The sequence below is a fragment of the Miniopterus natalensis genome, chromosome 13, assembly GCF_054644295.1.
Source record: "Miniopterus natalensis isolate mMinNat1 chromosome 13, mMinNat1.hap1, whole genome shotgun sequence".
Classification (NCBI taxonomy): Eukaryota; Metazoa; Chordata; class Mammalia; order Chiroptera; family Miniopteridae; genus Miniopterus; species Miniopterus natalensis.
Window position 1 is genome coordinate 55,312,169 of NC_142093.1, and position 24,336 is coordinate 55,336,504.

Here is a 24,336-nt window from a genome sequence, read left to right on the forward strand (position 1 = left end):
GGTTCGGAAACCTGGCGACCGCGGCGCCGCCCTCAGGCTGGAGACGCACCTTCCTGCGCCTGCGCCAGCGGCTGCTCTGGGGAAACACGCCGCACGCGCAGGCGCAGGCGCAGAGCCCGCCCCCACCCCTGCAGCTACATTCTTAGAAAACAGAGGTGAGGCGGCCTCAGTGCGCCTGCGGGGACAGAGGCGGCGGGGCGGACATTGGAAGAGAGAGAGAGGAGGCGGGTCTGGGGCGGAGTCGCGCCTGCGCAGTGGTTGCGCCTGCCGGAAACCCGGGCGAGGAGGCGGGGCCTCGCGGACGGCTAGGGGCGGGGCTCTCTCCTGCCGCCGCCGGCGTTGCGCTTTGTGCAACGCAGGCGGCCGCCGCGCGGCAGGGCTCTGGACCCGCGCGCTCCTGGGGATGGTGAGCAAGGCGCTGCTGCGCCTCGCGTCTGCCATCAACCGCAGGAGGATGAAGCTGCTGCTGGGCATCGCGCTGCTCGCCTACGTCGCCTGTGAGTGAGCCCCGGCGGCCAGCGGGGGAGCCTCATTCATTCCTGGGCACCGGGAGGCGGTGCGGGGGTGGGAGGGCAGTGTACGGCCTCAAGGGTGGCCCTGCCGCTCGGTTGCCGTCCGTGCTGGGATGTGTGCTTCCCGCTCCCACCCTTTTCTGGGGTCTTCGGGTTCTCGCCGTTTCCACATTCGGGGCAAAGCCGCCGTCCAACTTGGGCAAAGACCGTCAACCGGTTAGGCCCGGAGCGGACGCCCGGCTGCCCCGCGGCGGGCCCTGCCCTGAGCTCAGTGACCGCGGGCCCGGGCGGCTGAGTCGCCACGGTCCTTAGGCAATCCTTCCTAACGCAACGCAGCCCCAGCCCACTGCCCCAAATAGCTGCCTCCCGACGTGTGGGACTGCTGTCCCCATCGCCTGGGAGCCGGCTGCGCGGGGACTCCCTGGGGAATGCGCCGCCCTGCCCTGCTGGTTAAGTAGGATAAAAATACTGTTGCCCTTGGCATAGACCCCGCTAGGACTGTTTGCTCCGCAGGAAAGTTACTCAGCATTTAACTGCTGGGGAGTCTAGTGTTGCCGGCCCTCGCCCGCCGGCGGCAGCTCCCAGGTGTGCGGGCGCCGGTTCCGGGGCTCGGCTGTGGGCTCTCCTGGCCCCCCGCGCAGGCGCTTCCCCGGGTGCGGTTCTTGTCTCTGTCATCACTCAGGGTCGCATCCGAGATAGGGCAGCTGTTGGACCCTGTGTCTTAAAGACAGAAACTGTTGTGTGTGTTTTTAAATTTTAAGAGCTGTTTGATGGGAATTTATTTTAAACATCTATTCGATTGGAGTATATTTTAGTTGTTGTTATTAATACCTTACCAAGTACAAAAATGGCACCGGAAATAGCTCCCAGTGTGAGCTCTTTGAGTCCTGGCCACCGGGCACACACTGAAATGAAACCACTTGCTAACCGGTTGAGTTACCAAGCTCTGATTCCAGATGTGAGAGGGAACCTGGGAAAGCACTAGGAAGACTTGTGTGATTAGACCCTTTCTGTCTCCTGGAGCCCAGCTGCTCGGGAGATGGAGCTGAGGACTCTAGCAGGGCTTCTGGTTGCTAGGCAAAGTTTCAGGCTGGGGTGGATGTTAGATGTGGGGAGTTTGCCAGGGAGGAAGTGTTTGGTCAATTTTAAGAGAGCTAGGACCTGAGGGGAAAGGCCACTTAAAGTTGCCTAATTATTGTTATGACAATACTAATAATACCAAAATTTGTTTAGTGCTTACTGTGTATGTGCAGGCATGAGTCTCTTTTATTGTCTCATTTAATTATCTCAACAGTACTAGGAAGTAGGTACTGTATTATTCCCATGTTAGACGTGAGGAAATTAAGGCCAAGAGAAATTGGGAAAATTTATGGATGGTCACACAGATGATAAGCTATGGAGAGCCAAGTTTTGAACCTAGAAGGCCTGGGAGCTGGGTCCTAGAGCCTAAGTCTGCAGCAGGTTCCTGTGGATTATGGGGGTTCCTGAAGTTAGACAGGGGTTTAGAATTAATAAGGTAGGGGATCCAGGAGAGACATAGAAAGGTATCCACAATTCATTCAACCAGGAAATCTTCCAACTCCTTCCTGCTGTGCTTGGCACCAGGGGACACCAAAGAGGGCAAAACACCTAGGCTTTGTAGTCATGGAGCCTAGGGTAGTGGGTCGCATCTGGAGGGTTTGCAAAACACAAGTTGCTGCTGCCTTCCTCAAGTTCTGATTTAATAGGTCTGGGGTGTGGCCTGATAATTTGCATTTCTAATAGCTTCACCTGGGAAGCTGCTGCTGTGGTTTGGGGACCTCGCTGAGAAGGATTGGCCTAGAAGGTGAGATGGCATACATGAGATATCACCCAAATGAGGGTTACATTATAAACTGGTAGAAGGAAAAGAATGCATAAGAGTTTATGACAGATTTCTGAGATAGAGCAACCAGGGATGTTTGTTTTCATGAGGAATTGGGGCTTGAGCTGAGAATTGAAGGATGTGTAGGAATTAATAGGGAGGTGGAGAAGGGAATGTGTTCCAGAAGGAACAGCATGTGCAGAGGTTCTGTGGCAGCCAGGAGCAGGGAAGTGTTCTGGGAATGCAAAGAAGGGTAGTGTCTTGGAGTGAGAATGAAGTATAGTGATGAGGGTGCCCCACCAGACGGGCCAGAGAGACCTGTGCCAGCTTGTGAAGTGGGTGATTGTACTTATTTATTAAATATATCTTTATTGATTTCATAGAGAGGAATGGAGAGGTAGAGAGAAAGAGAAACATCAGTGACGAGAGAGTCAAGAGTTGTCATTGATCCGCTGCCCCCTGCCCACCCCCCACTGGGGATTGAGCCTGCAACCTGGGCATGTGCCCTGACTGGGAATCGAACCTCCATCTCCTGGATCCTAGGTCCACACTCAACTGCTGACCCATGCCTGGCCGGGCTGAAGTGGGTGATTTTAACTGGGGTTTAAGATGAGGAAAGAGGCAATGTTACTAGTGAGCAGGGATGGTAAATCTGAGATACTTTGCAGGGAAAATGTTACAGGGCTCCTGATAGTGTCTGAGGACACTGATCATGTCTTAAGTTAACAGTGACTTCTGTGATTCTTAGTGTCTGCTTTTCCTTATTAATAATCTTGCCCCCTCCCCATTATGAGTAAAATCTCGCATGTGTTGACAAACTGTCCATACTCCCAAATCACACACATTGTCACTGTTAGCCAGTCCCCCTTCCGGAAATGCTCTCGCTGTTCCTCTCTCAGGTCCTGCTAGTCTTTCTCACTGTACCTCTTCTGTCTTTTGTCTCTTCGCCCTGAGTCCTTTTTGCCTCCTGGGACCCAGGCTCCCTTCTTGCTGCCACATAACTCTGTGCCATTCCTAGGGCGGTGAGCATACGTCCATTTAATTGCACTTGAGTTTTTTTTCATGCATATGCTCTCTTAATAAAACTACCAATCCTTGAGGACAGGGGTTGTGTCTTACATGTTTCAGCCCTTGTGGCATTTAGATCAGTGCTATTAGGTCAGTGGAAGAGATCGAAGGTCTGATTGAAAGTCTGCCATTTACTAGGTAGTTTGCTCTGAAGAGACTCAGCTCCAGTTACCTTTTTCTTTTTTCTTTTTTTAGCATGCACATAGTTATGGTTTAAAAAGTCAAATAGCCTCTGCAGGAGTTATTAGGCCAAGCAGTGTCCCCTGCCACTACTTCCCCTCCCTGGAGGCAAGCACTTGACTTCTCCTAGCTGATTATTTCGCTATTTGTCTCTGTGCCATGGAGCGACCTGCCTCTTCATTTCTCATTTGTAAATATTTGTCACCTAGTGACTTTCTTTGTTGGAAGGAGATTGTTCTCTTTTCCTCTGCTCCTATGCCCCCCCCCCCCGTGTGGGTGGGCGTTGCAGAATTTGGGGGAAATCAACATGTAGTGCTCATGAGTAGGACTGAATGCCGTCCATAGTGAGCCGTATTGTACATTACTTTTTGCTTTCCTCGCAGCTAATTGGCTTTTTAAAAAAAATTACTTTCCTTTTGAGGTACTATTACTGGTTTGACTTGAAATGCTCTGTTGGTTGCTTGGGCCTTCCTGCAGGATGCTCAGAAGGGGCAGGGCCTCTTCCTAAAGAAGGGCCCCAGCCTTCAGAACTGCTCTGCCTGTCACACATTTCCCGTCTCCTGACTTCCCCTTCCTTACGTCACGCTTATTTCACACAGATGTGCCCAGGAGGAGCTTCTGGAGACTCTGTCCATAACTATCTTTTCTGCCTTCACATTTAATTGATAGATTGCTTATGTGGAATTCTAGAAGAGGGTTCCGTCAGGATTTTTCAGGCCCTGTTCCATCCCTTTCTGGCTTCCAGTGTTGGTGAGGAGTTTGAGGCCAGGCCCTTTCTGTGGGATTTGCATTTTTTTCTGGAGGATTGCAGGGTCTGTCTCTCTGGGTTGGGGGGGGTGCCCACTTCACTGCTGGGCCCAGCGGTTAGTTGTGAAGGCAAGTTTCTCCAGCATCCTGGGGACAGCTCTCAGTGTGCAGAGCCCCTCCCCCCCACTCCCTTAGAGTGAAATCAGCCCTAGGAGTCCATCTCTGTTGTTCTAAGCCTCTGAGGGTCCTGGGTTGGTGTCCCTGCAGCTAGGCAAAGCCTGCCCTGACCTACCACCCTGTACTCTGCCTGGGTGCCTTGCATGCAGGGTGCTGGGTACTTTGGAGCCCTTGCAATCTAGGGACTTGAATTCTTCAGTTTTGGAAGTTTTCTTGAATTGTTTTGGTTATTTCCGTCCCTCCATTTTATCTTCCTGGAATATTATTATGCTGACATAAAATTCACTGGTCTAGTCTTTTAATTTGCAATTTTCTCCTTTTTTAAATAAAGTTTTGCTCTGCTTTTAGGAAACTCCCTTATCTTTGCAGCCTAACTCTTCTAGTGATTTAAAAAATTTTTATTTAGCTATCATTTTTCACTTATAAGAGTTCTTTTATGTTGTCTGAATTTTTAAAAAAGCTAAAAAAAAAGCATGGTCTTTGTTTCACGATTGTCTCTCTCCAGGATAGTTTTGTTTTTTCAGTCTTCTTATCACCGGAGAGTTTCTTTCCCCCAGGTCACTTCTCCCTTTCTTGTTGCAGGCTTTCTTCCGCTTTCTGGTCACCCGAAGTCCTGTGCTAGTGTTTGAGCCGAGGACTTGGGCGATGGCGAACCCTGAGCTGCCCCTTGACTGTGAGCTGTGCCACTAGCACTGGCAGAGCCTCACAACCTGAGTACCATGGGGCTGTCCTCAGAGCTGGGGTGACAAGGCTCTCCCTTGCCCCTGCAGACCAGGGAGGCCTGGCTGCCTGCAGTGTGGGAGCACAGTGGGCAGTGGGTTGAAGCACCTGGATCATCATCCCACTTGGACTCGGGGCTCCCAGTCTGTGACCCCCTATTCTACCCTTTCCTGAGATGGAGCTGCCTATCTTCTGCCAAAGCAGGGAGTGGCACCGCGCCGGCAGTCATATTGCTGTTTATACAGATTTGAAAGTCAAACCTTCTGTCTTAGCAGTGTTGTCGCCCCATGTCCAAGTGCACCAGGCATGATCATTCTCAACCCTTCTAGGCAGCAGTTTTCAACCTTTTTCATCTCATGGCATGTAAACTAATTACTAAAATTCTGTGGCACACCAAAAAGTACATTTTTTGTAGCTCTGACCAAAAAAAGTAGGTATAATTTTAATTCATTCTCACCAGATGGCTATTGTTGTGTTGGCTGTTGTCATATTTTTATTTGACATTCTCAGGGAAAAGAGGTCAGTGCCCCCAACTAAATAAATAGTCAGGGATTGCATGTTTTGAAAATTCCTGTGGCACCCCACTTGGAAATCGCTGTTCTAAGATCTAACTCTGCCTTTCCCAGTGCTGGTCTCTCTTTCTCTTAATTCCTCTGCCTTCAGAGACCCTTTTCTCCTCCCAGCAACACTGTATTCCCCTTTTTCCTGTCCCCATAGCTTTACACCTTAAACAACAAGTAAAGAAATGAAGTTTATTTTCTGGCATTTCAGTGGAGGTTAGGTGTCTTTATCTTTCCATCCTAAAAACTAGAACTGTAATACTCACTAATTTTTAGTGCATCATGGACTTGGTTGTAATGACATCGTTTTTATGGTAACACATGTTGCTGTTATCCCCCTGAAAATTTCAGAGAAGACAAAATTAAACCCTGAAAACCATATAGAAGTATGTTTTATGTGTGTTAGCTTTGCATTTATAACAGACTTCTAACTTCTCTGAGTTGGGAGTTTTATTGGGTAGTTCTGCAATCTAATCAGTCCCTCCTAAGTTCACTCAGTAAACATTTACTGGCCTGTTGCCAGGGAGGAGACACAGTGAGTTAGACACTGTCTTGATGCCAGCGGACTCCGGTGGAGAAGAGATCGGGAAGCACAGCAGACTGAGGTGTAGCTGGTGTTTCCAGATGGGCCTGTACCAGGCTCCGCCAGCCTGGTGAAAGGCAGGCTCCTCCTCAGGCCTGCGCGTCAGGCCGGGGTCCTTCTTCGCATCCCTCCTTGGGGGCGGGAAGGGGCAACCTGGAAATTGTTTTGAATCATCAGCATCTTTTTTTATTATAAATATATCTTTATTGATTTCAGAGTGAGGAAGGGAGAGGGAGAAAGAGAGAGATAGAAACATCAATGATGAGTCATTGATCCGATGCTTCCTGCATGCCCCCTACTGGGGATCGAACCCGAAACCCAGGCATGTGCCCTGACCAGGAATCGAACCATGATCATCTATATCATGGCTTGATGTTCAACTGCTGAGCCACGTTGCCGGGCTAACCTTCTACATTTTAAGAATTTCCATACCTATTTTCTACTTTTTCTGTTGAACGAGTAAATCAGCAGACTCCCAAGGAATCTTCTGCCTAGATTTACCGGTTCTTTTTTCCACATTTGTTCTTTTCTCTGTTTTTATACTTTTTTTGTTGAACTGTTTGTAGATATAATACTTCACCTTTAAATACTTCAATGTAATCTTCTAAGACTAAAGGCATTTTTCTACATAACGTCATCACCGATACCATTCTCTAAAAACTAACATAAATCTCTCACATATAGTCTATATTTGAATTGTCTTCAGTTGTATCATAAATGTCTTTTGTAGCCTTTTCTGTTTTTGTTTTTTGTTTCTAAATCATGATCCAGTCAAGGTTTGCACATTGCATTTGGCTGTTACGTTTCTAACTTTTCTCTTGTTTCTCATGACATTTACCTTTTAAAAAAAGCCCAGACCAGTTGTCCTGTAAAATGTCCCACATTCCGGGTTTATTTATTTTTTTCCTTTTGATTAAATTCAGTTAAACCTTTTTAAACATATTTTTTAAATTGATTTTAGAGAGAGAGGGAGGGAAGGGGGAGAGAGAGAAACATCAATGTGAGAGAAACTTCGATCAGTTGCCTCCTGCACATACCCTGACTGGGACTCACACCCACAACCTGGGTATGAGCCCTGACCAGAAATTGAATCCTCGACCTTTTGGTGTTTGGGGCGACACTCCAACCAACTGAGCCACACAGGCCAGGGCTTCAGTTAAACATTTTTTATAGTAATGCTTGTTGATTTGCATTACATCACAGTTTTCCCCCTATTGATGATAAGTTGGGTGCCTGGCAGGGCCACCACATCACTTCATTTTAAAGGCATGTTTCCCCAGTACACAGTCTGGGGGTGATTCTCAGACGTTAGGAACTTCTCTGGTTCTCTAGCCAGTGTGGGTAGCATCCATCAACAGCCCTTGCCTGCATCAGCTTTCATACTGGGAATTACAAAGTGGTGATTTTCTAATTCTCTAAATCCTCTGTGTTTGTTAACTGGTGTTCTGAAAAGAAAAGAATAACTTGTCCTTCCTCTCACTTGATTTCCTGTGGCTGCTGTAACAAAGTGCCACAGACTAGGTGGTGGTAAAACAAGAAATTTATTCTCTCACAGCTCTGGACCAGAAGTCTGAAAGCAGGTGTCACAGGGCCCTTTTCAGTCTCCAGCCTCCTTCGACGCTTTGATGTTTTGCCTGTGGGTGCATCCTTCCAGTCTCTGGGTCCCACTGCTTCCTGCTCTTTTGACTGTCACATCTCCCCTTCATCCCTTGCAGGGACACTTGTCACTGGACTCGGGACCAACTGGATAATCTAGGACAGCAATTTTCAACTGGTGTGCGGCAAAAACATTTTAAAATACGCAATACCTGACTATAGTCAGGGGCACTGACGTTTTTTTCCTAGGTTGTCAAATAAAAAATGACAACAGCCTGGCTGGTTTGGCTCAGTGATTGAGAGTCAACCCATGAACCAGGAGATGGCGGTTCAGTTCCTGGTCAGGGCACATGCCCAGGCTGTGGGCTCGATCCCCAGTTGGGGGCATGCAGGAGGCAGCCGATCAATGACTCTCATCATTGATGCTTCTATCTCTCTCTCTCCTCCCTCCCTTTCTCTGAAGTCAATTTAAACAAAAAGACAACAGCCAACAGAACAGTTAGCCATCTTGTGCGACTGAATCAAAATCATACGTTGTTGTTTTTTGGTCAGGTCTGCAAAAAATATATATTTTTCACATGCCACAGAATTTCAGTAATTAGTTTATGTGTCATGAGATGGAAAAGGTTGAAAATCACTGATCTAGGATGATCTTTTGGTCTCAAGATCTTTAATTACATCTGCAGAGACCCTTTTTCCAAGTAAGGTCATAAGCCACCAATCGATTTACACCCCCTATTTTTTTTTTAAATCACGGGGCTTTTAGTCTTTCAGCACTTCCTTGGTCTCCAGATGCTTCAGCTCATCTTGTTCTTTCCACGCCCCAAACCTGAATCCGCTATCTGTCCAAGGAGCCCTGCTTCCTCTCAGTGCAGAACTATGTTAGAAAATCAGGGTCTGAGCACTGCTGTGCCCTTTGCTACCCAGGGGTCATGGCTTCCAACTCTTTCAGCAGACAGAGCCAGGAAATGAAAATATTTTTTTCAATCATGAGTTTATGCTGATATCTTTGTTTTAAAAACACAACAGGTTTCTTCCTTACCTTTTGTCATTATGCATTGCTATTTCCTTTTCCCCACAATGAAAATCTTGTTTATAACAGCAATAAAAACTCATTCGCGTTTGCTCTACCTCACAGACAAAACCAGTTCAGAATTACTATGTCAATATCACTGCCAACAACCGACTTCAGAAAAATCAGAATTTCTTTGTAGTTCTTTTTTCCTTTGGACGTATCCCACTAAGGATATGCAGTTTAAAGTACTGTGTTCAAAAGCTATTTGAAATAATTTTTTATGCCTTATACAAGTTAGGTTCATTTTTTCTGTTTGTGTTCAATTTCAGGATTTGCTTTTTTTTTTCCTGATTATTACAGTGTGTCAACTGTTGATAGGCATACGTCATTTTTTGTTTTATTGTGCTTCACAGATGTTGGGTTTTTTACAAATTGGAGGCAAGACCCACCCCCAGGAGAAAGATTATGACTCTCTTAATTGTGATACTCACTTTGTTGCGGTGGTCTGGAACCAAACCTGCAATATCTCGGAGGTATGCCTATACGTGATTGAAAAATCAGACTATATTAAAGTTACAGTCAGACACCTCTTGCTGTAATCTCTGGTTTCTCCACTCTATTCCCATTTTTATTGGTCCATTTTATCCATCCTAGGTTTCTTTTTGCAGATACAGGCATTAGTCTGTGTATATAATGCACATACTACTTGTTTTCATCCCAGAGGTAGCATACTGTGTAGACTGTTCTGCCTCTTTTTCTTTCCTGCGTCAGTATCTCCTGGAAAGCTCTCTACGTTGGTGTGTAGCTGTACGTCACCTTTGCTCTGTTCTCCAGCTGTGTGACACTCCTGTGTGGCTGGTATGCCCTGCAGTCATTGACCAGCCTCCTGTGGAAGACATTTAAGTTCTCGGAAATAGTTGGCTATTACAAATGGTGCTGCAGGGGATACACTTGTGCAGGTGCTCCCAGTGGCATGCAGAACAGCGCTCTCCTCTCAGCTACCCAACAGGCTATATTGACAAATGTTAGAATTTTCACCAATCTGAAAAAGGGGTATCTCCTTGCTTTAACATGCATTTCTCTTGACTGTCCTTGAGCTTTTTCTTCAGATGTTTAACACTGTTAATTTGTTTTTTTCTGAGAACTGTTCATGTTTTTTGCCCACTTTTTTATTGTTTTTCATCTTCTTTCCCCCTTATTTTTAAAAGTACTTTATATATTGGGGATGTTAACTGCCCTTCGTGAAGTAAATTACAGCTGTTTGCTCATGCCTGCTGTGGTATACAGGAAAAATATGTTTGATCTTCCTGTTTCTGGCACAGAGTTTTTAAAACCTTGGGATTTCCTGAGTGATAGGAATGGCTTTGTTACTCATACGAACCCCTTTTTGGTCCTACCTGAGTTCATGCCAATGAGGTGACTTAGGGTGGGGCCCCAGGATGGGACTGGTCACCAGACAGACCCACCTTGTGCTTGAGAGGGTGGGCACTGAGCCCCGCCCATGGGTCTCCTGAAGAGGGTTGGGGTGGAGATTGAGCACTGTGAAAAACTCAGGAACAGTGAGATTTCTCGAGTTTCACAGTTGGTGAGCATGCAGCAGTGCTGTGAGGGTGGTGCACCTGGAGAGGGTGTTACTGGCCTTGGGATTGTTGGGTTCCCCAAGATAGAAATGGAGAGGAAACCTCAGAGAAATTTCCCGGCAGATTTTATTAAGCTTATGCTTGAGCATGGGAGGTAGCACCGGGGAAAGGAAGGTCTCTGAACAGGCTCGAGAGCTGGCTGTGCTTGGTGCTTTTATAATCTGGGGGCAAAGTGGGCTTGCGCAGAAAGGCAGGCTTTCAGAAAGGCAGGCTTATGGAATTTTCCATTTTGGGTTTGGTGACTTCCTGTTCCAGCTGCCTGGCAAGGGTTCCGTGGGGGCAAGATGACCCACTGCTCATTACTGCCACGTTAGGAAGGTGGAATAGCGGCCAGACCGTGATTAGCTGCGCGTGCAGGTCAGTCGTTTACGAAGGCAGTCAGAAGGGGGTAAAGTTAGCTACCTCTGTGTTTTTGAGTAGGGTGTGGAGGGGTGGTGACAGTTCTGCTGTCAGCTTCTCCCAAGTTCCTTTTGACTACCTGGTTTTAACTTGGCTTCCCAGCCACCTGGTATTTTCCATTCCTGGGCACAAGTTCCTATGCTGTCTTAAGGGCATGGAAGCCCCAGTCCCTTCCCCATACGTTGCCCTTGTGTATCTCTTCCATTTGGCTGTTCCTGAGTTGTATCCTTTGTAATAAACCAATGTTTTAATTAAACTTTTCCTGAGTTATGCGAGCTGTTCTGGCAAGTTATCGAACCCAACCAAGGAGGGAGTCTGGAAAGCCCTGATGTATAGCTGATTTGCCAGAAATATAGGTAGCCCCTGGGACTTGTGATTGGGAGTCTGAAGTGGGGGCAGTCTTGTAGGACTGAGCCCTTAACCTGTGAGGTCTGATGCTAACTCCAGGCTGTAGGTGTCAGAACTGGGCTGAATTGTTGGACATCCAGTTGATGTCTAGGGAGTTGGAGAAAGTGGTTGTTGGTGTGGAAAAGCCCACACATTTGGTGTCAGAAGTGTTCTGAGAATAGAAACAGATTTTAGAACCTGGGAATTATTATCTTCAACAGCTTTCCTGTTCCCATGTAGTTTATTAGAAACTGGTCAAGGCATTCTTTTCTATTTTTTAACTTTTTATTTTTATTGATTTCAGAGGGAGGAAGGGAGAGGGGGGAGAGAGAAACATCAATGATGAGAGAGAATCATTGATCGACTGCCTCCTGCACACCCCCTGCTGAGGATTGAGCCCGCAACCAACCCGGGCGTGTGCCTTGACCGGGAATCAGACCACGATCTCCCGCATCCTGGATTGATGCTCAACTGCAGAGCCACGCCAGCTGGGCCCAGTCAAGATATTCAGTGAAAGAAATGAGACCAAGGATGGGGAGAAATGGGGAGGCCCTCAGCCTGGGCGTTGGCATTCAGAGGATGGATAGGATTTAGACAGTGGAGGTGAAGGCAAGGGTGCGAGCATGACCATAGGCATGGAGATGACAGGGTGCAAGGAGCCAGGATCCTTTGTGTCCTTAAAGGCAGAACTTGAAGACTGACCTGACATAAACTTCATTCAATGTGGAGTAAACGTTTGATGAGAGTAACTTTGGATAAGCCGTGTAACTTTGCTCTTTCATGGTTTTACTTATAAAATGAAAATTCTGTGTTCTCGTATCTGGTAGGTAGTAATGCTTTTTAAAAAGTACTGTCAGAAATGAAAATAATTTCCTTAAATAGGTGATAGCTTCAGTTGATGAGCCACCCAGGAAGAAAGGTGTTTCCAGGTGTGGGTGTCATAAAGTAACCTGCAATGGAGGGATTGTCCTCAGGCTGGAAGGGCAGTAGAAGTGGGTGCTTCTCAGAGGATGGGCCGAGGTTTTCTTATCTCCCCTTCATATAGAAGGGCAAGAACTGAACTTCAAGTTAATCCATCAGTTTCCTTGACTTTTTGGTTCAGCTTTCTTGTTGCTCTAACCAAAGTTGGAGTAGCGATTGCCAGTCATCCGGGAGAGCTTTTCATTCATCCCTAGTATCAGTAGGTGTTTAATGAGCACCTATCATGCACGTGTGTCAGTGCCACAGACAGCTGCAGTGAGCAGAACATCTCTGTCACCGGAGCCTACATGTTGGGGGGATAGGACAGTACATGGATCTGTTAGCTGGGGATAAGCGCTGTGAAGAGAAAGGAAGGTGAAGTGTGGGCAGGGAGGGAGAGTGCACAGTGCAGGGGTGTTTACTACAGGTGGGTTGGCCAGAAGATCTCTTTGATGAGGTAACTTTTGAGCAGAGGCCTGAATGAACTGAGAGGGAGAGTGTAAAGGCCCCAAGGCAGGAACAGGCTTGGCAAATTGGAGAAGTTACCTGGGACCAGAGTGGCTTGAGCCTGGACTGTAAGAACAGAGAGGTGGGCAGCAGGTCAAGGTGTGGCTGTGACTGGTCACCAGATCCCTCAGGGTGGAAGGGTCTCCATCTTCCCCAGGTGTCAGAGTCACCTTAATCCCTGGCCCCTGTCCTGGGATTCTGAATGAGGAGGGCCGCCTGGGTTTTATCAGTTGGGACTGGAGAATGCAGACCCCCCCACTGCTCCACCCCCACCCCGTTCTTGGCATTGATAGGTCCTGAGAGCCTTTTCGAGCTAAAGGGCACCGTGGGTTAGGAGCCTTTGCTGTAACACCACAGGCTATGTGGCCCCGGGCAGTGACTCAGTAATAAGTGTTCCCATTTTATAAAAGAGACCTGTGTTTGTGGGGGTGACTGTCTCTGTCACCACTGTGCAGCCTGCTGTTGCTCCCTGTCCTGAAGGACTGCATCTCAGAGCTGGCCAAGTTCCCTAGTGTCTCACTGGTGGCCAGTGCCCCACCTTTTCCTGCTCTAGGGGGGGGTCAAGCTGTTTCTTCCCTGTAGTCCCAGGTGGACCCCTACTGTATCTTGTCACCCACGCCTTGCCTCCTTTGGGATCAGTCTTTTCTGGCAACTGCTCTTGGGGTCTTCCCTGTACCTCACATGCACGTTGCTTACCAGAAGCATGATGTTTTTTTGCTCAGGGTCTTACCCTCCGTGCATCCGTAGGCACCAAATTTATTGGATGGCTGACTAGTAGATGAGAGAGGACGGATTTTAGGAAACACTGAAAAAAGAAGGCGTGTCCCCCATGGGTTCCCCCATTCAGTCAACACTAACAACACTGTGGCAAGTTGGTGAGCCCCCGGCACGCTTGCCTGCGGGCTGCCTGGGCTGCCTTACACTTACCGGGTTGGGTAGGTGTGTGCCCACATAGAGGCAGGAGAGTGGTTTTCTTAATTCCCACTTCTTCCTGTGACTTGGGGTGAAAGTGGTGATCTGAATGCCCAATAAAATCTTGCTAAAGTGTATTGCAGCTGAGTCAGCTGTATGGATGGGAAGTGGAAGTGGTGGCTTATCTCATCCTGTGTCATAAGGGTGCTTAAAAATAGGCTGGTGGGAGCCCTGGGGAAGAGGCGGCACTTTCTTTGTTGCCTAGTGTACAAGTCCAAGCTTTTATGGACTCTGGTTTGGTGGGTCTTTGTTTGTTTGGGGTCTTGGAACTCTGGGGTTTTGAAAGCTGTGGAGCAGGGCTTCCTCCCCACCCTCCACTTCCTGACCCTCATCCATGGATCCACCGAGACCCTCAGACTTCAGACTGAGAGGACTTGTGTTCTAACAGGAGTCACCTCAAGGAGATATTTAAGAAACTTAAGTTAGACTACCACAGACAAAAGTGTTGGCTTAGCATTTTAATTTTTTCTTCATTGGAAAAGGACACTCATTTTTAATCATACCTTAAAATAAGTCAAGTTTTTGCTCTACATGAAAATTGCTGTGTAATAGATTTTCTTGATCTAGATTTCCCAGCAAAGCATTGAGCCTAGATACAGACTTAATGAGAATTATAGAACCAGTGTGTCTCAGTTTGTGTACAAAGTATTTTTAAAATTTATTTTAAATTTGGAATAATTTAAAATATCTTGAAAGTTGTGTAAGGGAATTTTGTTTTAAGCCCATTGTCAATAGTGGTGAATTATTATCTTTTTTCTTTTGTACTTTTCTTAATATTGAGTGCTTGTATTCTACATAATAGATTTCATTTAGTTCAGTTTCAGTATTTGTGGATCACATTTGTTAGTAATTCCTTTGAGACACTGTAAGTGTAGGGTGGGTCACATTAACTAAGCAGGTTGCAAGATTTTAAAGCAACATTAATTTTAGATAATGTTTAATCTGCAACATTCCAGGCTAGTTTACACAAAACACAGGGTCAACGCTCCATAGTTGTGGGAAATCTCTTGTGTTTCTGCCTTTTTGGTGCATGGGACAAAGCTCCAACCAACTAAGACACCTGGCCAGGGTTCCTACAATATTTTGACAAGCCAAAATGAGATAGTCTATTTAAGATACACAGAGAAAATACCCGTGTGGTTTGGTCAGCTCCTGACTGGTCACTGATCTTTGGGGCTCTGTTTTTGTGGTGGTGTTATGGTAAGGAGCTCTCCTTGTACCCACATTGCAAGTGGGCTTCTTGCAATGTCACGAGAAAAGGAATTTTGTGGGACTCGCATGGGAGGATGAGATACTGTAGAAAGCTTTATTTCTCTGGAATCAGACACCTGAGTTTCCAAGGTCCCATTTCCCTCTGTCCTGCCAAAGAAGAGTCCCACTTTGCTTTCAACAGAGCTGGGATTAAAGCTGTTGCCCTGAGTTTCTTTCTTTTCTTTTTTTAGAGAGAGAGGAAAGGAGAGAGAGAGAGAATAAAGCACTGATGTGAGGATGGAAATACCGATCTGCTGCCTCCTGCACGCCCCCTTCCGGGAATTGAGCCCACATCCTAGGCATGTGCATGGGACGCTGCCTAACCAACTGAGCCACACTGTCCAGGGCCATGTGCAGAGTTTCATTTCCATGTTTACACAGCCCAGTCCAGCATCAGGCTAGCTCAGTTTGTGTTCCCAGCCGCAGTCCATCAGTCAGTCCATTGTGTGTGGGGTTCGCGGGCCCATGGGCCGTGCGGCTTCTAGGAACACATGGCTATGGAGGAAAGCCCAAGGAACAAGAGAGCCAAGAGGGTCAACTCCTTTGTCTGGGGATTATGTACTGTATTCCCAAACTTCTTTGCGCTTGCAGTGGCCCCTCCCCCTCTGCCTAATAATCTCTGTTCCCAGGCTTGACTGACAGGCACCTTCCCTACATCACCCTGACTTTACTGCTCATGTGTCCATCTTCCTGTTGTTGAGTCCCTTCCCCCTGTCATCTGCAGGGAATAGGCAGGTGGTTTCCTGGGGAGTGTGAAGTTGCAGCTCCCTGGTGAAGCTGCCCAGGTGGCCATGCTTATAATGTCTGGCCTCCCTTTTGCTCTTTTCCTATGGTTAATAACTAATGACAGTATCAGTGACATCACTTGCTATGTGAGCTGAGGATTGACCAACATGTTCACAAGTTGTCTAGGAAGAGCCTGAGAATAGGAGTTTAGCAAGGGTTTAAAAATCCTTTCCCTCCTTTTTAAAAAGCAAGGTAGCCCGGCTGGGCGTGGCTCAGTGGTTGAGCGTCGACCTAGGATCCAGGCGATCGGGGTTCAATTCCCAGTCAGGGCACATGCCTGGGTTGCGGGCTACAGCCAATCAATGACTCTCTCATCATTGATGTTTCTCTCTCTCTCTCCCTCTCCTTTCCTCTCTCTGAAATCAATAAAGATATATTAAAAAAAAAGCAAGGTAAGCACATAAATCCAGGGACAAATAAGCAAGTACTCATACCACTTAATCTCAGTGTTTCGGCATTTTTGCATGTCTTTTTCTATGTATTTTTTTTTTTTTGTCCCCACCCAAGGATATTTACCCATTGCTTTTCAGAGAGTGGAAGGGAGAGAGAGAGGGAGAAACATCAATGCGAAACATCGATTGAACCTGTAACTGAGGTACTGGCCCTTGGCCAGAATCGAACCCAGGGCCCTTCAGTCCGAGGGCTGACATTCTAGCTACTGAGCCAAACCAGCCAGGGCTTTTTCTATGTATTTTTTAGTAGCAGAAGTCATACGACATATATTTTTCCCCCTGGAACTGTCATAACTTCATCCTCATGTTACAGCGTAGTTTCTGGTCCTATTTAATGGCTTTCTGTTTTCACTGAATTAGATAGCAGCTTCCCTATTGTCGGATATTTGGGTTTATCCCTCTGTCTTTTTGTCTTCAATTATGAATAAGGCCATGATTTGTGAAGGCAGCCTTTCCTGTATATACTCAGGGCGTGAGGATAGTGCTCAAACCACATGGTCCAAAGGTATAAATGGTATAAGCCGTCTCTGCTTTTTGAGGACTAGTGAATATAGTACTGATTCCTTTCAATTTCTCCCATTTCTTGCTCACTTGCCACTTTTACTTAGTAATTTTATTAATCTCTTTTCTGGCATAGTTTCCTCTTCTCTTTGAGGAAGCATATGATTTTATGGCATCAGCATGTCCCTTTCTTAACAGTGGGAATTTCTTGCTGGGGGGGTGATTTTGGACACTGAGTTCTATTCAGTAAACATTAATTAAAGCCCTACTATGTACCAGAGGATAGCAATGAGAAGATCCCTAGGAGTAGCTCTAACCTCAAGGCTTTCCCAAGTTCACAAAATCACCAGGCCTGTGGTGGGGGAGGTTTGTATTTGCTCTCCTTCTTTCCCTTGCACCTTGAAGCGCCTGAGAGTGCCTGGCCCTTGGGAGGAGTTCAGCATTTAGAGAGTGACCACAGAACTGCTGAGTGTGTACAAAACCTCAGGACGGTGCATTCATGGTGAAGGTTTCTGTGTGATGTCATCCTCTGTTCAGTAACTTGAAGTGGTCGCTCTTTGGTGCAGTATTGTTTTCAAAGTCATCCAAGGTGAAACTTCTCTGTTGTGACCAGGCTGTTTCATGCACATATGCCGAATGCCAGCTGTAGACATGGCAACCCACCCTGTAATCAAGGAGGCAGCCCAGCAGACCAGACCCTGCAATCTAAGGGAGGTGGGACAGGTGCTGAGAACTGATAGGTAAACTGTAGTTGAGGTCAAGCCACGTGTCATTCCTTTCCTTAACTTGTCTGGATTTTGTTCTTGTTAACACTTAAAGGAAGTGGGTGGACCGAACCCTTGGTCTCTTTCAGGTATGGCGGTCTTTGATCTTGTGACTGGCTCTGCACCGTTGAACGCCAAACCCTGAAAGAGATATTCTAAAATTAGAGGGATATATAGGATCATGTTTTCACTTACTTTTTAGTTGGACTTAATATTTTAAAATTATATGTTATATTGTTTTTATGAGCTGTAATTTAGTTTACTTAGTGAACTTTAAAACATTGGTTAAAAATTAAAATTGTATTTATTGAAATCCTTGAATGTCATGAACTTAAACATTAACTTTTTCTTCTTTTTTCCCTTACAGCTGTTTGGGGCAACTTCGTTAATATGAGGTAATTGTTTATAATAATTTGGGTCTTGTTGGGTTTTGTAGACACACTTCAGTTGTTACATATACACCATTGATGTCATGGGTTAATTGAATTTAATTTTAAAATGAAACTGAGTATTTTGCTATTCACACACCTGGGCCGTGTCTTCTGTGGATTTCGAGGAATGCAGCTGGTCCCTGTCTCCAGGGAGCAGACCACGGGGATGCTGAGTCCACCTGTCCACCTGAGGAACCTTATGGCCTCACTCTGCATTATCTGTGTTGTCTAGTAGGTCAGGAGTGACACTTACAAAAGTAAAATCCTTGTGTTAATGTTAAAAAGAGTTAGCAAAAATGTAAGAAGCATCCATTGTGAAAACAAATTTGGTGCTGTTAGTACAGCTTTAATTAAAAAAAATTCGCTCCACCTTGTTTTCCTTGGTAGTACAACTAAAAGAAAGCGGTTATGATTGTGGTGATTGAGTTGGGTTTGGAAGTTTAATGCTGCTGTGCGAGGCTAAAGGCTAAAGGCTAAAGGCTAAAGGCTAAAGGCTAAAGGGCTGCTGTGCCCCCACCAGGCCTTTCATACTGGGTTGGTTTTGCAGGCAGGGCCTTGAGCTGATCCATACACCAGGGCTTGTGTTTGTCTCCTGACAAAGGCTTCTGTGTGTGGCTAGGTGGGTTGTTCCCATCCCATTTAAAGGCTCTCTGTTTATTTAATTGGAAAAACTCCATTTTGCATTAAGTCCCCAGGAAAGCCCAGCAGTCAGGATTGTACTCCTGTAGACACACCCCTGCTTTGAAATCCCTTGTTGGGTATAATGCGAAAGCAAGATTATTTTATTTAATAGAAACAACACTAAGGCAGCAGTGAGCATGCAATATGGATTTAGGGTATTTCCTTTCCCTGGTTGACCTATTTTCCTTTAGTGCACCCCCTTCCTGAGAGAATTGGCACAAATGATTGCTATTTGGGAAGGAGAGGGAGGTGGTCTGCAGCCTTTGTGTTGTGGAAATTTGTTCAGAAATAACTCTTAAAGTCATAAAGCCTTTCAATTAATCTCAGCTTTGTAGCTTTCTACTCAACAGGTCTATCCAGGAAAATGGTGAAATAAAAATTGAAAGGAAGATTGAAGAGGTTGGTCTCTTTCATATTTTGCTTCTTTTTTTTCTATATATTTATCTACTTCTGTTGCTTTGCTTGTACTGGTATGTTTATTGTAGCAGTTTGACGCTGATCCATGATTTTGAGAACATCTGTCAAAAAATGATCCCTGCCCGGCCAGAGTGGCTCAGTTGGTTGTCATCCTGTGCACCGAAAGGTTGCCAGGTGGATTCCTGGTTAGGGCACATACCTGTGTTGTGGGTTCGATCCCCAGTTGGGGCACACACGGAAGGCAACTGATCGATGTTTCTCTCTCACATCGATGTTTCTCTCTCCCACCTTCCTCTCTCTAAGCATGTCCTTGGTGAGGATTAAAAGAAGATCTCTTATTTATGGATTTTTTTTTTCCTCTCAGAGGAAGGGAGAGGGAGAGAGAGCTATAAACATCACTGATGAGAGAGAGTCAATGATCGGCTGCCTCCTTCATGCCTCCTACTGGGGATCGAGCCCACAACCCGGGAATGTGTCCTGACCAGGAATCAAACTTTGACCTCCTGGTTCATAGGCCTATGCTCAACCACTGAGCCATGCCAGCCGGGCTGATCCCTTATTTAATAGAAGGCTTAAGAATACTTGATATACTGTAGATATATCTTTGTGTCAGTCTTTGTCCATTTTATAAAGGCATTCTCTATTAAAAGAAATTCTGTCTTAAAGGCAAAAGGAGTTTAAATTTTTATGTGACTTTTTGGGTGAGCCTTTTCAGAATTTCTTAGAGAAAGGGAAGTGATTACCTGTACAAGGGATGGAGGCCAGTGCCAGCATCCACTCACCTGAGCAGATGCTATAAGGAAAAAGGCCCATCTCAGATGCTAGGACTCAGGGTGTCTGTAGGCACAGATGGGGAAATCATACACCTCCCTCACTGATAGCTCCTCTGGTTGACAATACACCTTCTATTTTAAAGTAATTTCTTATGTTTTAGTCAAGTAAATGTAGGTATGGGTAGACCATTGTAACATGCTCCTGGGAGGAAATGAGGAATTCCTCATTTTCATTTGAAGCCAGTGCTGGATTCCTGGGGACGCCCTTGGATTGCCCTTGTTCTGTCCACGCTCATGCTGTTAACACACATAGATGGGGATTGCCTTGTAGCCTGTGATTTCTGTGCTGGAACTGATCCCCTGGAGATAACATGCGGAAACAAGATGTTAAGCTTTTGTGGACACCAATTAGGGGATTTTTAGTTCCTGAAAAGACACCAGTGGTGATGAGCTGCCTATTTTTTGAGCCTGAACCACCTTTAATATTGTTCATTGTAAGGTTGGAGAGAAAAAAGGTTGATTTTCTCAGAGACTTATGCATCTGTGGAGTAACAATTCCAACGTGCAGTTAATTCTCTTGATTTTAGAGTTGTGATTGAAGTGGTATAACTTAATTTCAGACTAGAAGAGAATTGTCATGCCTGTCTGGAACATCAGAGTGAGGGGAAAGTGGTGGAGCACTGTGTTTTTGCTTTAAAACTGATACTCATTATTTTTGTTTTAGATTGTTGAACCACTTAGAGAGAAAATAAGATATTTGGAAAAAAGGTATGTGTACTTTTTATTTTGCTTTAGGAAAAGGCTTATGTCTTATATAAGTTTATTTTAACTAAGTAATTTCTTAGTATGAAAAATATAAGGCACTGTCAAGACAAGAACGTTTTCACAACAAGGTAAATTTTTACTCTAAAATTTGTATGCAGTGTTTTTTAAACTTTTTTTCTTTTGTAATTAACTATTTTCTTTTAAATCATTTTTTAATTTTTTAATTACAGCTCACATACGTTATTATTATTAGTTTCAGGTGTACACCCCAGTGATAAGACATTACATAGCTTACTAAGTGATCATCCTGATAAATATCGCACCCATTTAACACCATACATAGTTATTAGAATATTATTGACTAGCCAGTTGGTTGCAGGCTTGATCTCCAGGGCACAGGAGGCAACCAATCGATGTGTCTTTCTCACATTAATGTTTCTCTCTCTCTCTTGTGTTTTTCTCTCCCCCCTTCTACTCTCTCTGAAAAGCAATGGAAAAAGCCTTGGGTGAGGATTAAAAAAAAAAGAATATTATTGACTATGTTCCTTATGCTGTATTTTACATCCCCATGACTATTCTGTAACAACCAATTTGTACTTCTTAATCTCTTCACCTTTTGCACCCAACCCCCGAACTGCCTTCCATTTAGCAATTGTCAAAATATTCTATGTAACTCTGAGTCTGTTTCCATTCTCTCATTTGCTTATTTGGTTTTTAGATTCAATTGTTGATAGATATGTATTTATTGCTATTTTATTTTTCATATTTTTAAATCTTTTTTCTTCTTAAAGAATACCCTTTAACATTTCATATAATCTGGTTTGGTGGTGATGAACTCTTTTAGATTTTTCTTGTCTAGGAAGCTCATTATATGTCCTTTGATTCTAAATAATAGCTTTGGTGGGTAGAATAATTTTGGTTATAGGTCCTTGCTTTTCATCACTTTGAATATTTCTTGCCACTCCCTTCTGGGCTGCAAAGTTTCTGTTGAGAAATCAGGTTACAATCTTATGGGAGCTCCCTTGTAGGTAACTAACTGCTTTTCTCTTACTGCTTTTAAGATTTTTTTGTTTTTAAGCTTTAGCATTTTCCTTACGTGTTTTGGTGTGGGCCTCCTTGGGTTCCTCTTGTTTGGGAGTCTCTGTGCTTCTTGGACTTGTAAGTCTATTTCTTTTACTACTTAGGGAAAGTTTGCTGTCATTAGTTTTACGAATTGGTTTTGACTTTTTTTTGCTCTCTCTGTTCTCCTTTCGGTATCCCCATGATGCGAATGTTGGTATGTTTGAAGTTTTCCCAGGGCTATTACAGTATCCTCATTTTTTTGGATTCTTTTTTCCTTTTGCTGTCCTGATTGGGTGCTTTTCCCTTATATTCCAAGTCACTGATTTGCTTCATGGCTTCATTTACTGTACTGTTGATTCCCTGTAAATTATCCTTCATTTCAGTTAGTTTATCATTTCTGACTGGTCCTTTTTTGTGCTGTTGAAGTTCTCACTAAGTTCATTGAGCATCCTTATAACCAGTGTTTTGAACTCTGCATCTAGAAAATTGCTTGTCGCTGTTGTTTTAGTTATTTTTTTGGAGTTTTGTTCTGTTGTTTCTTTTGGAACATGTTTGTCTCCTCATTTTGGCAGTCACCCTGTGTTTGTTTCTATGTATTAGATAGAGCTTCTATATCTCTGTCGTGGTAGAGAGGCTTATTATAGATGTTCTGTAGGGCCCAGTGACACAGCCTAGCTGATCACCCAAGCTGAGCTCATAAGGTGTGCCTTCTGTGTGGGCTGTGTACACTCTCCTCTTGTAGTTGAGCCTGGATTGCTGTTGGCGTGTCAGTGGGAGGCCTTTACCTCTGAGCTGATCAGCTGCAAGGACCGGCTGCAACCATCCACCTCTGACCTCAGACCATGGTGGAGAATCAGCTGTGCAGGGGCCCACCTACAGAGCATGACTTAATTCAGCAAGGCTCTGGTGCCCGCTTAGTCTGCCCCTTGAGCATGTCACTGGTGGAAGTGGTTGGGTGGTACTTTAACATGGTGTAAAGCTGTGCACTGGGTGCATTGGCTCTGAGGCCTCTCTGGAGGTGTAGGCCAAGGTCAGCCGTCACCTGTGTTCTGCCTGGGGTCATCCAGCATGAGCTACAAAGTAATCTGCAGGTGGCTGCTACTTATGCTGGGCTTGGAGGTGCTCAGGTGAGTCAAACCTGTGAGCCAAGAATGGCTGCTGCTACTGCTGGGCCTGTCTCTTACCAAGAGATAGGAGGCTGGTTGAGAGAGTTTAGGAATATCTGAAGCATGAGCCAAGACAGGCCATTCATAAAGAAAAGCCACTGAAAACAGCTTGGGTGGGCCTGAAAGTGGGGCAGGGTGGGGTCTTAGGGAATCTCCAAAGAGGAGCAAACAGTGCTAGCCAGGTTGATGGCTATAGAACCTGATATAGAACCTGCCTGCCAGTTCTATGGGGGTGTTCTCAAAAAAGGAATAGTGGCCTTGCCAGCACTTTAGTCTGGGAGAAAGCTGCCCCTCCAACTCTCACCCTGATGCCAGACAACTCAGTTCCTCCCCATATGTCCCTGGTTCCTTTCAAGCTATTGCCTCTCAGTGCTGGAGCTCAGGGGCTGTGAGTCTGAATTAGTCCGTCCCTGGTCCCTTTAGAAGTAACTGCCTGGGACTCCTGAATCCTCTGTCTCACTCAGCCACACTTCCCACTGGTTTTTACAGCCAGAAGTTATGGGGACTTCTGGCACTGGAACCCTGGGCTGGGGGGTCTGGTGTGATGCTGGGACCCTTTACTCTTTAGGTGGGGACCTGTGGAACTGCGATATCCCTCCCAATTTTTATTCGCTGCATTTGGGTCTCTGACCAGCCTGTTCCATATCTTCACCCCTCTTACCAGTCTTGGTGTGGCTTCTTCTTTAATTCCTTAATTGTAGGATTTCCATTCAGTCAGATTTTAGGCAGTTGTGAATGATGATTTTTCTGTAGTTTAGTTGTCAAGAATTGTTTTTCTTTTAAAAATTTTTTAAATTGATTATTTTAGAGAGAGAGAGAGGAAAGAAGAAAGAGGGAGAGAGAAACATTGATTTGTTGTTCTACTTCTGTATACATTCACTGGTTGATTCTTGTATGTGCCCTGACGGGGCATCCAACCCACAACCCTCATGTATCAGGATGATGCTTCAACCAACTGAACCACCTGGCCAGGGCTGTCAAGAACTATTTCAGATGAAAGCTGTGGATTCTCTCCAGGGGGAAAGATCATGTGTGTGTGTATGTATGTATGTGTGTGTGGATGTATGGGTGGATTTATTGAAATTTATTTTCTCAGGGGTCTTTGTGAAGCCCAACCAAAGATCCTATGTTAAAAGTTCTTCCTCTAAAGTCTCTATGAGTTTGATTCTTACAAACTATGGTGATCTAAGCCAGTGTCTTTATAAATGTTTTTGTTTTTCCCCATTTGAGTAATACCCAAGTAGTCAGAACATTGGTAGAAGAGAGGGTCTAGGTCTGTTGAAATCCTTCTTTTCTAAACCCTGTGCATTTCTAAATTCCTGCAATTGTAATTACATGCAAGTGAGGTTCAGCCTGTATCTTAACTTTTGCAAGGTGGTCAGATAGTTTCTAGCCAGCCTATATCAGTTATTCTAAGAGAA

General features: G+C 45.3%; 1 protein-coding gene across 2 annotated transcripts in view; it reads left to right on the forward strand.

Moving 5' to 3' along the window:
- The first annotated feature begins 345 nt into the window (after positions 1–345).
- The window catches only part of UXS1 (UDP-glucuronate decarboxylase 1), a 91,456-nt gene continuing 67,465 nt past the window's right edge, over positions 346–24,336 (forward strand). The window contains exons 1-4 of one of the 2 annotated variants that reach the window (XM_016222106.2): positions 346–497; positions 17,988–18,015; positions 19,068–19,131; positions 20,647–20,690. In XM_016222106.2, coding sequence (XP_016077592.2) covers positions 404–497; positions 17,988–18,015; positions 19,068–19,131; positions 20,647–20,690 — 230 coding nt within the window. In that variant the 5' untranslated portion in view covers positions 346–403. The remainder of the gene's footprint in view (positions 498–17,987; positions 18,016–19,067; positions 19,132–20,646; positions 20,691–24,336) is intronic. The other variant, XM_016222108.2, reaches the window with a different exon arrangement.